This window comes from Rhinolophus sinicus, chromosome 5, assembly GCF_057876585.1.
Source record: "Rhinolophus sinicus isolate RSI-liver-muscle chromosome 5, RSI-T2T, whole genome shotgun sequence".
NCBI lineage: Eukaryota > Metazoa > Chordata > Mammalia > Chiroptera > Rhinolophidae > Rhinolophus > Rhinolophus sinicus.
Genome location: NC_142505.1, coordinates 105150137 through 105162524, shown reverse-complemented (window position 1 = coordinate 105162524; position 12388 = coordinate 105150137). Strand labels below are relative to the sequence as shown.

The window sequence follows — 12388 nt, the reverse complement described above, 5'->3', positions numbered from 1 at the left end:
GGTCTGTTTGACCCGAAAGCCCTGTCCTTTCCGCTCCTTCACGTCACCTCCACTGACATGCACTTTGCCGGGGCTCACCGGCAGAAGTAAATTCTATAGCAGCTGGTCATGCCCCACGTGTTAAAAACCGGCACTTGTCTTGTCTAGATGAGCTAAGATCCAAATGAGGTAGGACAGCAGACAAGGCACTTTGCACCCCGCCGGGGTATGAGGGAACTGTAAAGGGTTGTTATTGTCGATACTTTAACAAAGCACTCAACTTGTCTTTCCAGCACCCGTTCCCCCTGGTTTCCCTTGGAACCACCATTCCCTACTCAGTCCGTGCTTAACTATCCCTGGCTAGAGGGACAGGTGTGTGAAACAGGTCTGGCGATTGTGAACAGTGTGTCCCTTTAGCTGTGAGGTTTAGCTCAGAAATGGGCATGTGATCGAATACCCAAGGGACACCAGGCTCGGTCACAGGACTTTGATCAGGGAATAGACAGGATATGAGTAGCCTGGAGCTCCTGAAGCCATCTTGCCACTCCAGTGGGGACAGCTGCCTGAGAATGGGGCCATCCCAGAGGCAAGCAGAGTTGAGATGGAGAGAGTGAGGCAAAGCCCAACGTTCCTTGGATTTAACTGGGCCTGAGTCTGGACCTACCTGGACTTCTCTGTTCTGCTACTTTTTCTGAGCATCTACTAGCTTTCTAAGCACTGTGCTTTACCGTCATTACGTCCTTTTACTATCCCAAGAGCTGCTCAAAGGAGGTGGTAGCAGCCCCATGACAGAGGGGGAGACTGAAGTTCTTAAGGATGAAGTGATTTGGCCAAAGCATACAGGTGACTCGGTCCTATCTGCTGAGGGCTTAGCCAGTCTACCAAGAAGTCAGGGGCAGTGTCTGAATAAAGCTCTAGTCTTCTCTGTCTCCCTGCCTTCAGGCAGGGATGCATTTCCTCTTGGAAATATCACAAGGGAGGGATTTGGATCTCCCGGAAAGGCGTCTTCTTTGGCTCCATCCCTCACTGCCCTCAATTATTCTTCTGACAGCCAGATTCGAAACAAATTAGATTTAGTGCATTTCACAATTTTGTTGAACAAATTTGTGAATTAAGGGAACAAATTAAATCCACATTTTTATTTGCCATCATCAAAAATATGACATGCAGACTGGAAATGGACCTTCCTGGTCTTGGAATAATTTCAATGGAGCCCAAATCCCTACTTCTCAAGGGTTGTTTGTTGTTTAAATTTGATTCTCATTAAGACCTTTGGGAAGCATGATTGCAAATCTTACCTGAGACCCAGGTTTACGCTGGGCTGCAGCATCCATACCTGAGATGTCATTCTAGCAGGAAGTGCCCCTCTCTGTACTGACCCATCATTCAACTCTCTCTGGTTTTCCCCATGATTACTCCTGAGCAGAGCCTAGTTTATTGTAAGTCTCAGCACTTTTCTATAACTGGACTGAGAGATTTCCATGTTAGTGACAACTCAAATGCCCTATCCCTTCTCTGAGCTCTCAGGCAGACCAATAAGTATACAGCTCACTTGGCAATTAGTTAGATGCCTTTGGCTCTTTGCCCAGTGCCTTTTAAAGCAATGTAGATATTTCATTTCCCCTGTCTTTGTTGCTTGGCTTCCCAGTAGAAAGACAAGCTATATGTGGGCAGGTAACATGACTTCTACTTCTCTCTCTGTATGTACCTGACATGTAATAACATGCAATGAATATTTATTTCTTATAAATTATGTTAAATATGGTTATTTAACAATAAGACAAGAACTTTTTAAACGAGAAGACATTGTCTTGGCTGGGCTTGATGGAGGAGAGGCTGCAAAGCATGCTGGTTTTGTGCGAGGGCTTTAACGCCAAATAGCCTGGGTTCGAATCCTGGCTCCCCACGTATTGATTGTATGACCTTAATAATGATGTAATCACTCCATGCCTCAGTTTCCCCCCTCTATAAACTAGAAATGATAATAGCACTCAACCAAGCCCCTAAAACAGGAACACAGGAAGCATTCTTTAAATATGAATGGTCACAATTTTATGATTTCTTCTCAATAATCCTCATATTCTTAAGAAATACATATGGCTAATGCATCGGTGCATTTCACTTAATCCAATTTTGTCTACACTATCACATTTTTATCTTTTAAAATTTTTTTTATTTGGGAAGGGGAATAGGACTTTATTGGGGAACAGTGCGTACTTCCGGGACTTTTCCAAGTCAAGTTGCTGTCCTTTCAGTCTTAGTTGTGGAGGGCACAGCTCAGCTCTAGGTCCAGTTGCCGTTGCTAGTTGCAGGGGCACAGCCCACCATCCCTTGCAGGAGTTGAGGAGTTGAACCGGCAACCTTGTGGCTGAGAGCCCACGCTGCAACCAACTGAACTCCTCACATTCTTATCTTTAAAACATGTATAATCTGAATGACTGTGGCTTTCCCCCCATTACATAAGCTGAAGGAACAGAACAGGAGCTGACCAAAAACAATAAAACAAAGTAAAACACAGAATGGATCAGTATTAGCAAGAGAAGAGCCTGAGGGGGGCAGTAGGAAGGCGGCCAAATAGATCTAGTAAGGAAAAGAGAGATCCAGGAGAAAACAATCAATTAAAATTAATTAACAGTTTTCAATTGTTTGTGATGCTGACCTCATGCTCCAGGTGCCTAAAATAAGGAAGAGAAATGTGGAGAGTTGAGTAGTCATGACATTTCTCCAGCTGGCCACTTTCCTCTTAACAAGACCAGGCCTGTCTCTTCCATCTTGCCCTAGTGGGTTACCTGGATCAGGGCCTGAATCATGGCTCAGGTTTCTCTCCGCTGAAAAGAGAGGAAGTGCTGAGGCCCGGGGAACAGCTATCCAGACCCTTCTCCCTCAGTTTCATCCGTCAGCACGTCCTGCTGGTTGTGCCCTCAGACTGCACCCCGATTCTCTGCCCTTCTGCCTTCCTCCAAGCCGCTACGTCCACCTGGAAATTACAGCGGTTTGCTACGTGGTCTCTTGTGTCCACGCTTATGCTTATTATTCTCTGAAATTGCCTTGTCTTGCCTTTTCTACTTGGTTTTGGTTTCCCCCGCCAGCCTGTAAATGTCTAGTTCACCTGTGCCTGGACACGCATGGCCCAATCAATATTTCTTGATTGACTGGAAGGAACTGGGAAGAGGTGCCTTCTCAAAACAGACTATTTCTCTCCCAAAGCGAAATCCACTCTGTAGATATGAAAGTGGGCCCTTTAATAGGTTAACTGGGCAACATTTTGCTAACCTCATTCAAATGATAACAGACTTCAAAGTTATAAAAGGTGGTCACACTCTTCTTGATTGTGTCCTTTGGGTTTTTCACACCCGGGAGCTGAAGGCAGAGTCAGGCTCTCCTCTGGTGACTCTAATGGTCAAACCCCTCCCATCTCACTCTCAGCAACGGTCTTCAGCCTTTGAATATTGGTCTCATACAATTCTGCTTCTGCGGGATTGACTTTTGGGGCTCCGAGGTACAAGAGTTGCCCTCACTCTCTCAGCCACTTTCCACATCCTTGGCCACCTTGGGAAATGTAAATGAGGTCATCAGCAAGGCCGAGAGTCCCTTGTCAGGAAGTGGCCCAGGCTGTTACTTGTACGTGGTAGCTCTGTTCTGTGCCCTTGGTCCTCCCCTCTCCCTCCTGCCACAGCTGATTAGATCAGGAGTGGCCACCACAAGGTCACCCAATCCTAAGACTGGCCAGCACAGAGCCTGGCTGGCACAGGAAGCGCCAGCCGAGGAGATGGGATGATCACATCCCACCCACTCTCCACAGTTTGACTGGGAAATGCAGACGGAGTCACATGGCCAGTAGGAGTTGGAAGGCCTTTGGAAAGGAGAGGCTGCGGTCCTGGAGTTAGGAGGACTCAGAAGCAGAAGAAGGGCTACATGGAGCGGAGGACAAGGAAGCCACTGGAAGCAGGAAGAGGTGGGCAGACACGGAAAGGGAAGCAGAGACCAGAGAGAGGCCAAGTCAAGGGAAAGGCTGAGCGCCAGAGGCAGCTCCTGGGATCATGCAAGAAGGGCTCCTGGAGCAGGCTGATGGGTGCCTTGGATTCTCACAAACCTTCCCGGTCCGGTCTCCACCATCCCAGGTCAAGGTATGCTCCCGATTTCCATGAGATTCTGGCTCCTTTGCTTCACCACAATAAGCCCTCATTGCCTGAGCTACCTGAGTGGCTTTCTGTGCTTTATGGGCTCAGAAAGCACGGAAACAAAAGTAACAACGGTCAATGGGTCGGGGGTCTACATCAGCGTGGACTGTCCCTATTCAGCCCCGCGTGGGGGCATAGGGTGGCGTCTGAGAGTTTTCAGGGCACCAACTCCTTGGCTGTAGGCTCTACTAATATCCACAGGGGTGGTTCCATTCCTCAAGGATCTAGGTTTCAATTACTCTTTTTTCATGTATCCCCCAATTTTTATATACATTTTATAAAAATATTTATAAGTATATTTTGTATATAATAAAATATATAAGTATATGAAATATAATATATAAATGGAATATAAACATATATACACTGTCAGGTACCTAGTATATTCCAGACACATTCTACATTTACATGTTCAATCCTCACTGTAACCCTGTGAAGCAAAGTTTGTTTTCCTGATTCTTACTAGTGAGACAATTTGTCTGACATGTTGAGGAATTTTGCACATCTCAGGGAAGTGGGAGAGAAGGCTCCTGAGCCCGCGGCTGGCTCTGAAACCCGTTTGATCCCCGAAGGCAGAGTCCTGGTACAAGTGAGCCTATCTCAACAGAACCCTGGGGTCCTCCGGATGCTTTGCGTGTTCATGAACCAGCAGGGACACCAACAGCCTTCTTAGTGTCCCAGCTCTTTATTTTCTTGCCTGCCTTGAACTTCAAGTGTCACAGCTTAGCCCTACTTAGAGGAGCCCCTGGCAAGCCTTTCCCCTTTCCCCTCGGCCTCCTCCCCCAGTCCCAGCCCTGGCCCCTCATAGGTGATGTTTGAAGGTGGAGCAGGTTTCCTCGGCGTGCCCCTCTCCCAGAAGGATGTCCAGCCATTCCTCCAGGTCCTGCACCAGCTGCTCCAGCTCACGCACCTCCTTCTCCAGCTTCTCCAAGAAAACATGCAAGTTCTCCTTCAGCCAGGTCCTGAGGACCTTTATCGGCTCCTCTGAGGGCTCCTTAGTCTGATATTCAAACCCCTGAAAGGCAGGCACCAAACTTGCGTTTTGAGCTTTTTCACATAGAACCCCTTTGCCACTGGTTTCAGAAAGTTCCCTGGGCCTTCGCACATGCTATCCCTTCTACTTGGAACACCTTTCCCCACCTTCTCCACCTGGCCAGCTCCTACTTATCCTTCAAGACCCAGCTCACCAGTGACCTTCCCAGCTTTCCTCAGCCAAGCTTGACATCCCCTCAGCATCTTCCTGAATATCTTACCTGGGAAGCCACAGGCTTCTGGGGGTAGTTACATTCTCTGATCCTTTCTGACACCTCCCAACTTCTTCCTGAAACAGGCACAAACACACCTTTTAGTAAGTGCCAATGAACAGTAATTAAACAAACATGGTTGGTCACCCCAGTGGGATGAAGGGCAGCACTTGAGGCAAGCTACGGAGGCCCCCTTGGCATGCAGCCCTCTTCAGAGTACCCCTCCTGACTCCCACTTCTCAGCTCCCAGAATGCTCACCGGATATCCCTGTGCCCACATACAGCACCAAGACCAGCAACACCAACAGCGTCTGGGGGCAAGAGGAGGAAGGGGGGGAGGAGAATTGCTGGAGGGCAGACGAGCGTCCTGCTTCCGTCCCTCACAGGGGTGGGCACGGGGCAGCAACCAGAACAATTTTAGAGCTTAACTTTCGTCTAGTTCTCTAAGTCACATATGCTTACTGCAAGACCCCCAAACGCCCCCAAAGGTAACATGGCAACTTACTGACATTTCACTGGTGTTTTCCCTCTTTAGCCCTCCTGGGAATGAAGGCCCACCTCAATTCTCATTTCTTGCCACACTTTTACATTTTGGGGGGTTTGTTTTAAAGGATCTTTAGAAGGAATCGACTTTATCATGGCATATTTTATACAAATAAAATGCACACATTTCCAAGGTGCAGTTTGATGAGTTTTGACAATGTCTGTACCTATGGACAACCACTCTAATGGAGACAGAACATGTCCATCATCCTAGAAAGTTCCCCACGCCCTTTTGCAGTCAGCTCCCTCCTGACCTCAACCCTGCCAGAGGGAGCCACTAATCTGCTTTCTGTCACTCTGGAACAGTTTTGCCTGTTCTGAACTTCACATGTGTTGGCCTACCTAGTATATACTCTTTTGTGATTAGATACTTTTGCTCAACATAATGCTTCTGAGATGTCTCCAGTTTTTGTGTTCAGTGTTATTGAAGAGTAATACTATAGTGTATGACTATAGCACAATTCATCACTTCACCTGTCGCTGGACTTTTAGGTTGTTTCTATTCTCTTAGCACAACATGGAAGTATTAACTCCAGTTGCCATGCTGTACACTGCACCCCCAGCCTCATGGGGTTTTGATGCAGGAGGGAGCCACGGGGCTGCCTGAAGCCAGGTCAGGATCTGGAGGGGATAAAGGTGAGTGCCTTTTAGAGAGGTGGGAGAAGAGAGGGGGGGTTCTGAGCCTGGGAGGGGCCTGGCTCCTGGTGGCCACATGGTACCTGGGCAGACCTTGGCACAGGGAATTCAGGCACGCCTGCTGTCCACAGCCCGTCTGAATTGAGTCAATGACGGTGTCAGGGGCAGGCAAAAATGGGCAGAAGATTAAGGCAGATACAATATTGACTGACATTGAATTTTCCCCAAACTCACCAGATGTAGACAGAGCCAGATTTAATTTGACTTGAAATCATATATTTCTTATGTACCCAAGATTTGGACCTGCTACCACAACAAAGAAGATAAAAGATTGGCATAATTTTCCTCTCCCCAGATAGTTTTCTTTATATATACTGGCAGCTCTATTCTTATTGTTAACTTCAAAAACAAAAATAAATTACATTGCCGCAACGTGGCGGAGACTTTCAGACACACTGATGAGTGAAAGAAGCCAGACACAAAGGTGCACACTGTTTGATTTCATTCCCATGAAATTCGAGAACATACACAACTCATATATGATGATAGAAATCAGAATCATGGTCATGGGTGGAGCACCGGCTGGGAGGGGGGCTGAAGGAGCCATCTGGGGCACCACAATGTTCTGGAGCTTGACCTGGGTGGTGAATGCCCGGGTGTGTACACCCAATGTGAAATTCATTGCACCGTACATTTAAGATCAGGGTGCTGTTTCATAGCTATATTCCCTGGGAATCGTTTCATGTAAGACACATAGAGCCGTCTAATTCTTTATAATGGCCGATCAGTATTCTGTGGTCTGAATGTTCTTTTACTTCTTTAACCACTCCTCTGGCAATGTGCTTTACAGGTTGATATTTTTTCACCAGCATGCTCGCGGTTAGGTTTCTATTTTGTGCTCTGTGGAGGCAAAGCGGGGAACAGTACCAGTTTAAGTTTTAGACTTTCTCCTTGCTCTGTCTTGGGGCCTGAGCCAAATAATTTCTGCTCTCTAGCTTGAGTTTCTTTATGTGCAAAATGGATTTCGAAATACACTGCAAGATCTTTCAAAAAGGAAGAGTGGGACTCTGTGGTTGAATGGATTTGGGCGAGGCCGTGCTAAGGAAAGTTAAATGAATTTCCTTTTGCTGCAGGACTTCTCAGAGCCTTCAGTCTGTGATCAAGCCGTGTAAATCTCCAGGAGGGGACGGGGATATCCGTGTGCCCCAAATCACAGAATTCTTTTTATGATTTTTCTAAAAGGAGCATTCCTAGGGTTTGGTATTCAGGGGACACTTTTTAGGAAAAGCTGCAGGCTGATGGGAGCCCGTCAGGCCCTCATCTTGCTGTGAGGTTCAGCATAAAGGAGGTGTTGGCTCATGTGAACAGATCTTTTGAAAACATATATAGATCAGTCATCCATCGCTCTGCTTAAAACCCTTCAATGGCTTCTTCTTAAACTCGGAATAAAATCCCATCCCTCCCACAGAATGCGAGGCCCAGCTGACTTTCCCAGCCTCCTTTTCCATTCCTGTCTCACGTCTCCACCTGGGAGGCAGTGGAGTGCAGGGTGACCTTGCTGAGAGTTCCGGAACCAGATGGGCGTGGTTTCAAATCACAGCAGGTCCTGGCTGTGTGGGCTTTTCGTCTTTTTGAGCCTCCGTTTACCCATCTGTGAATGAGGTCGGTAACAGCTGCCTCTCGGCAATGTGATAAAAAGTCATGAAAGCGACTCTGGGGTGGAAGCACCAGGCCGTGCACAGTAGGTGTTAGTGTTGTCTATTCTGACGAAAACCCCAGGTAAGGTTTGAATTTCAGCCCTCAGACAGATGCTCCGAGAGCTCTCCAATTTGGGTGTATGAGCCAATTTATTTGTGTTCATTCATTCATTCATTCATTCATTCATTCATTCATTCACTACTTATTATGCACCAAGCACCATTCTAGGCACTAGGGCTACAGCAGGAAACTACACAGACCCCCACACCTCTGCTGGCAGGGCTGGGGGTGAAATGAGAGTGACAGTAATGGCTTCAGGAAGGAGCACCTCCCTCCCATGCCGTGTTCCTCCAGGTCAGGTTCCAGGGAGAGTCAGGCTGAAGGCCTGTTCCTGCCTTTGAGGACCTTCCAGGGAGGCAGGGGTGGCAAAGGGAGCCCAGGTGGGAGGAAGGCACCTGCACCTGCTCTGGCCTCACCTGCTTCTTATCCTCACAGTGGCTGCCCCTTCTCCGTTCAGGGAGCTTGGCTGCCCCTCGCCCCCTGCTGCCCACCTGGTGGATCACCATGGCCTTCGGTCAGGCTGCCTGGGTGGAGCAAGGTACCCCCCCAACTGAAAGACAGGTGGGCACCCCCCCACACACACACCGTCCTGTGGTCACCAGGCATCCCTCAAGCATTGAGTTCTGATGTCACAAAAGGTGGGGGACAGCTAGGCCTCCACCTTGTCACCACCCTGAGTTTTAACCCTGTCTCTCACTTTTTATTTTCATGTAAATGTAAAACAAACACCGGAGAGAAATGCATTAGAACGAGTATATTTCAGGATGATGATTTTTCCGATCCTTCCGTATTTTCAAGTTTTGAATAAAAGGTGAGTTTTAAAATACAAAACAATAAAAGCCATCTTCAATTGAAATTTGTATTGCTATAATCGTAGATTCACATCAGTAGTAAGAAGAAATACAGGAGATCCTGTGTCCCTTTACTCACTTGCCCCCGTGGTAGCACCACTACCAGGGTATTCCCATTGATGCAATGTATCCATCTTATTCAGATCTCCCATTGTACTCATTTGTTATATTTAATTCTAAATCATTTTTGTCACATAGGTAGGCCTGTGTATCTACCACTACAGTCAAGAAACAGAAGAATTCCAATGCCCGAGGGTCTTTGTTTTCCCTTGATGCTGGCCACCTTCCTCCATCCCCCTCCCCCACGGTGCCTAACCCATGGCAACCACTTATCTGTTCTCCATTTCTAAAATTTTATCTTTTCTAAAGTCTCATTTCAATGGGATCAAATAGTGTCTGACCTTTGGAAATTGGCTTTTTTGTACTGAGCAGAGTTCCCCGGAGATCCTTCCAGATTGTTGCAATGCATTAGTAATCCGTTCCTCTTCATTGCTGTGTAGTACTCCGTGGCATATATGTACCACAGTTTAACCATTCACTCACTGAAGGACATTTGGCTGTTTCCAGTTTGGGGCTCTAACAGATGAATGCGGATATGGGCATTCTTATACAGATTTTGTGCGAACCCAAGTTTTCATTTTTCTGGGATGCCTAAGAGGGCATTATATGGTAATTGCATGATAAGGTAGTTTTGTAAGAAACTGTCAAACTGTTTTCCAGAATGGCTGTACCATTTTACATTCCCATCAGCAATATATGAGTGATTTGGTTTCTTCTCATCTTCAACAGCATTTGGTGTTTTCATTAGTTTTTATTTTAGACATTTTGGTAGGTGTATAGTGATATCTCACTGTGGTTTTAATTTGTATTTCCCTGGTAGCTAATGACGTTGGGTGTATTTTCGTGTGCCTTTTGCCATCTGCATCTTCTCTTCAGTGAACTGTCTGTTTATGTCTTCTGCCCATTTTCTAATTGGATTTTTTTTATAGTTGAGTTTGGGGGATTTTACATACCCTTTTTGGAATATATGGTTTGTAAATATTTCCTCTTAGTCTGTAGCTTGTCTCTTCATTCTCTTCATATGGACTTCTGCAAAGAAAAAGTGTTGAATTTTGATGGGATCCAAGTTACTACTTTTTCTTTTACAAATTGTGGGGTGTGTGTGTGTCATGTCTAAGAACTCTGCCTAGCCCTAGAAACAGATTTTTCCCCTATTTTTAAAAAGTTTTATAGTTGTATGCTTTATCCAGTTCATGCTCTGTTTAGAGTTACTTTTTGTGTAAGGTGTGAGGTTTGGATCAGGGTCATATTTCTTTTTTGCCTGTGGATGGCCAGGGGTTCCAGTAGCATTTGTTGAACACGCTGTCCTTCCTCCTTTGAATTGTTTTTGCGCCTTGGTCAAATTGAGCACATTGGTGTGGGTCTATTTCTGAGCACTCTGGTCTCTTTCATGAATCTGCATATTTATCCCCGCACACTTCTTGATTACTGTAGCTGGACAGTCAGCCTTGATATTGCGTGGGGTGGTTGCTCCCACTTGGTTCTTTGCCAAGGCGGTTTCAGTACTTCTGGGGCCAAATCCTTTCCATTTTCCTTTCTAAACTTTAGAATAAGATGTCTGTGCCTACAAAACACTGGCTAGGAGTTTGATAGGAATCGCATGAAACCTAGAGATCACTTTGGGGAGAATTGACATCTTTACTATGTGTGTCTTCCACTCCATGCTTCTCCATTGATTCAGGTCTTCGTTGTTTTCTTTTAGCAGCATTTTGTAACTTTCAGCGTACAGATCCTGCATGTTTGATTAAATGTATACTTCAATATTTCATTTCCTTTGGACTTCCCTCATAGCTTAAAAGCCCCCATCTACCAAATGTATTTTGTGTGTTAAGAAATCAATTTTCCACATTTTTAGGAGTTAATTTTCTCAGTTACTCATACACAGCTTCTGATTTGCACCCAGATAACTTTTATTTATTGAACACCTACTAGGCTAGGCATTTCACTAATTTATTTCATTCAATCTTCTCTCGGCTATAATTCTGTAGGTAGTTGGGGATTGAATTTGTTTTACTGTCCATATCTCTAATGCCCATTAGGCAGCCTGTTACATTCTAAATGTTCAGTAAAAATCCTTACTTAGTGGATGAATAATAAGCAACTTCAAACCGTGGGTTCTGAGAGGCCGTGAACTCTGGTGAGCACATTTTTGTATTCACAGTCCTTGGCTCAGTAACTGTTTGTTGAATGAGTAAAGCAGGTTGATTTTCATTCTCAGTGAAGAAGCTAAGGCCTAAAGAAGGTTATTAGCCATGGTGTCTGTCGTGTACTCTGCCAGACCTTGTGCTAAATGCTTTCCATACATCATCTTATTTCACCCTCGTAACGGCCCTGAAAGGTCATTGCCAATGCCATCAGTCTCTGCCTGGATGTTATTCTCCTTATTCAAGGTCACACACCCTGCCAGGGGTCTGAGTGCAGGTCCATTTAACTCCAAAGTCTTTCAGTTTGCCCCACTTTGTTAATGTCATTTCATCCAAGAGCAAAGAAAGCTGCCATTTTGTTACCTTTTGTGGCTTTATCATGGGTAAGTAGATGTGAGATTTCCATTAAACTTTTTGAAATATCAGAAGTAGCTATATTCCCTCTTCCCTGTCCAACTCCATGACTACCCTAGTTTGGCACCTGGGGCTTTCCTACAATCTCTACTCCTTTTCCGTCCCCCTTCTCCTGCATGTCTGTATTATCATCCACAGCTAAGATATTTCAAGAAATGACTGAGTGCCCAGAAGTAGGCAAAGTGCTTTACATGCATTGGCTCACTGTATTATTACAACTTTAGGTGGTAAATAATATTATTATCCCATTTTACAGATGGGGAGATGGAGGCTCACTCACAGTGGTTAAGTCACTTCCCTAAGGTCACACAGCTAGTGAGAGACAGGGCTGAGATCTGAACTCCACGGATCTGATCCCAGCTACCAGGCTCTTGATTGCCATGAGATACTGCCTTTTCCATGGGAAAACTCAAGGCCAGAAAAAGAAAGGCACCTGCCCAAGCCAGTGGGAGAAGAGGGACTAGATCTCAAGTCTCTTGCTCCCACCTTGGGTCTCTTCAAATGGCCATTTGCATCATCTCCATGGTCTTGTAGTGCTACCGGCCGCATGGGCTTTACCTCAAGGAGACGTTTTAAAT

At 45.9% G+C, this 12388-nt stretch overlaps 1 protein-coding gene across 1 annotated transcript; it reads right to left on the bottom strand.

The window, feature by feature from the left end:
• Positions 1-4962: 4962 nt before the first annotated feature.
• On the bottom strand, positions 4963-8847 carry SMIM23 (small integral membrane protein 23). Its single transcript, XM_019740216.3, has 4 exons — positions 8758-8847; positions 5664-5715; positions 5414-5481; positions 4963-5175 (listed from the first exon to the last, which is right to left on the bottom strand). The coding sequence occupies exons 1-4, from the start codon at positions 8845-8847 to the stop codon at positions 4963-4965; spliced, it is 423 nt and encodes a 140-aa protein (XP_019595775.1).
• Positions 8848-12388: the final 3541 nt, after the last annotated feature.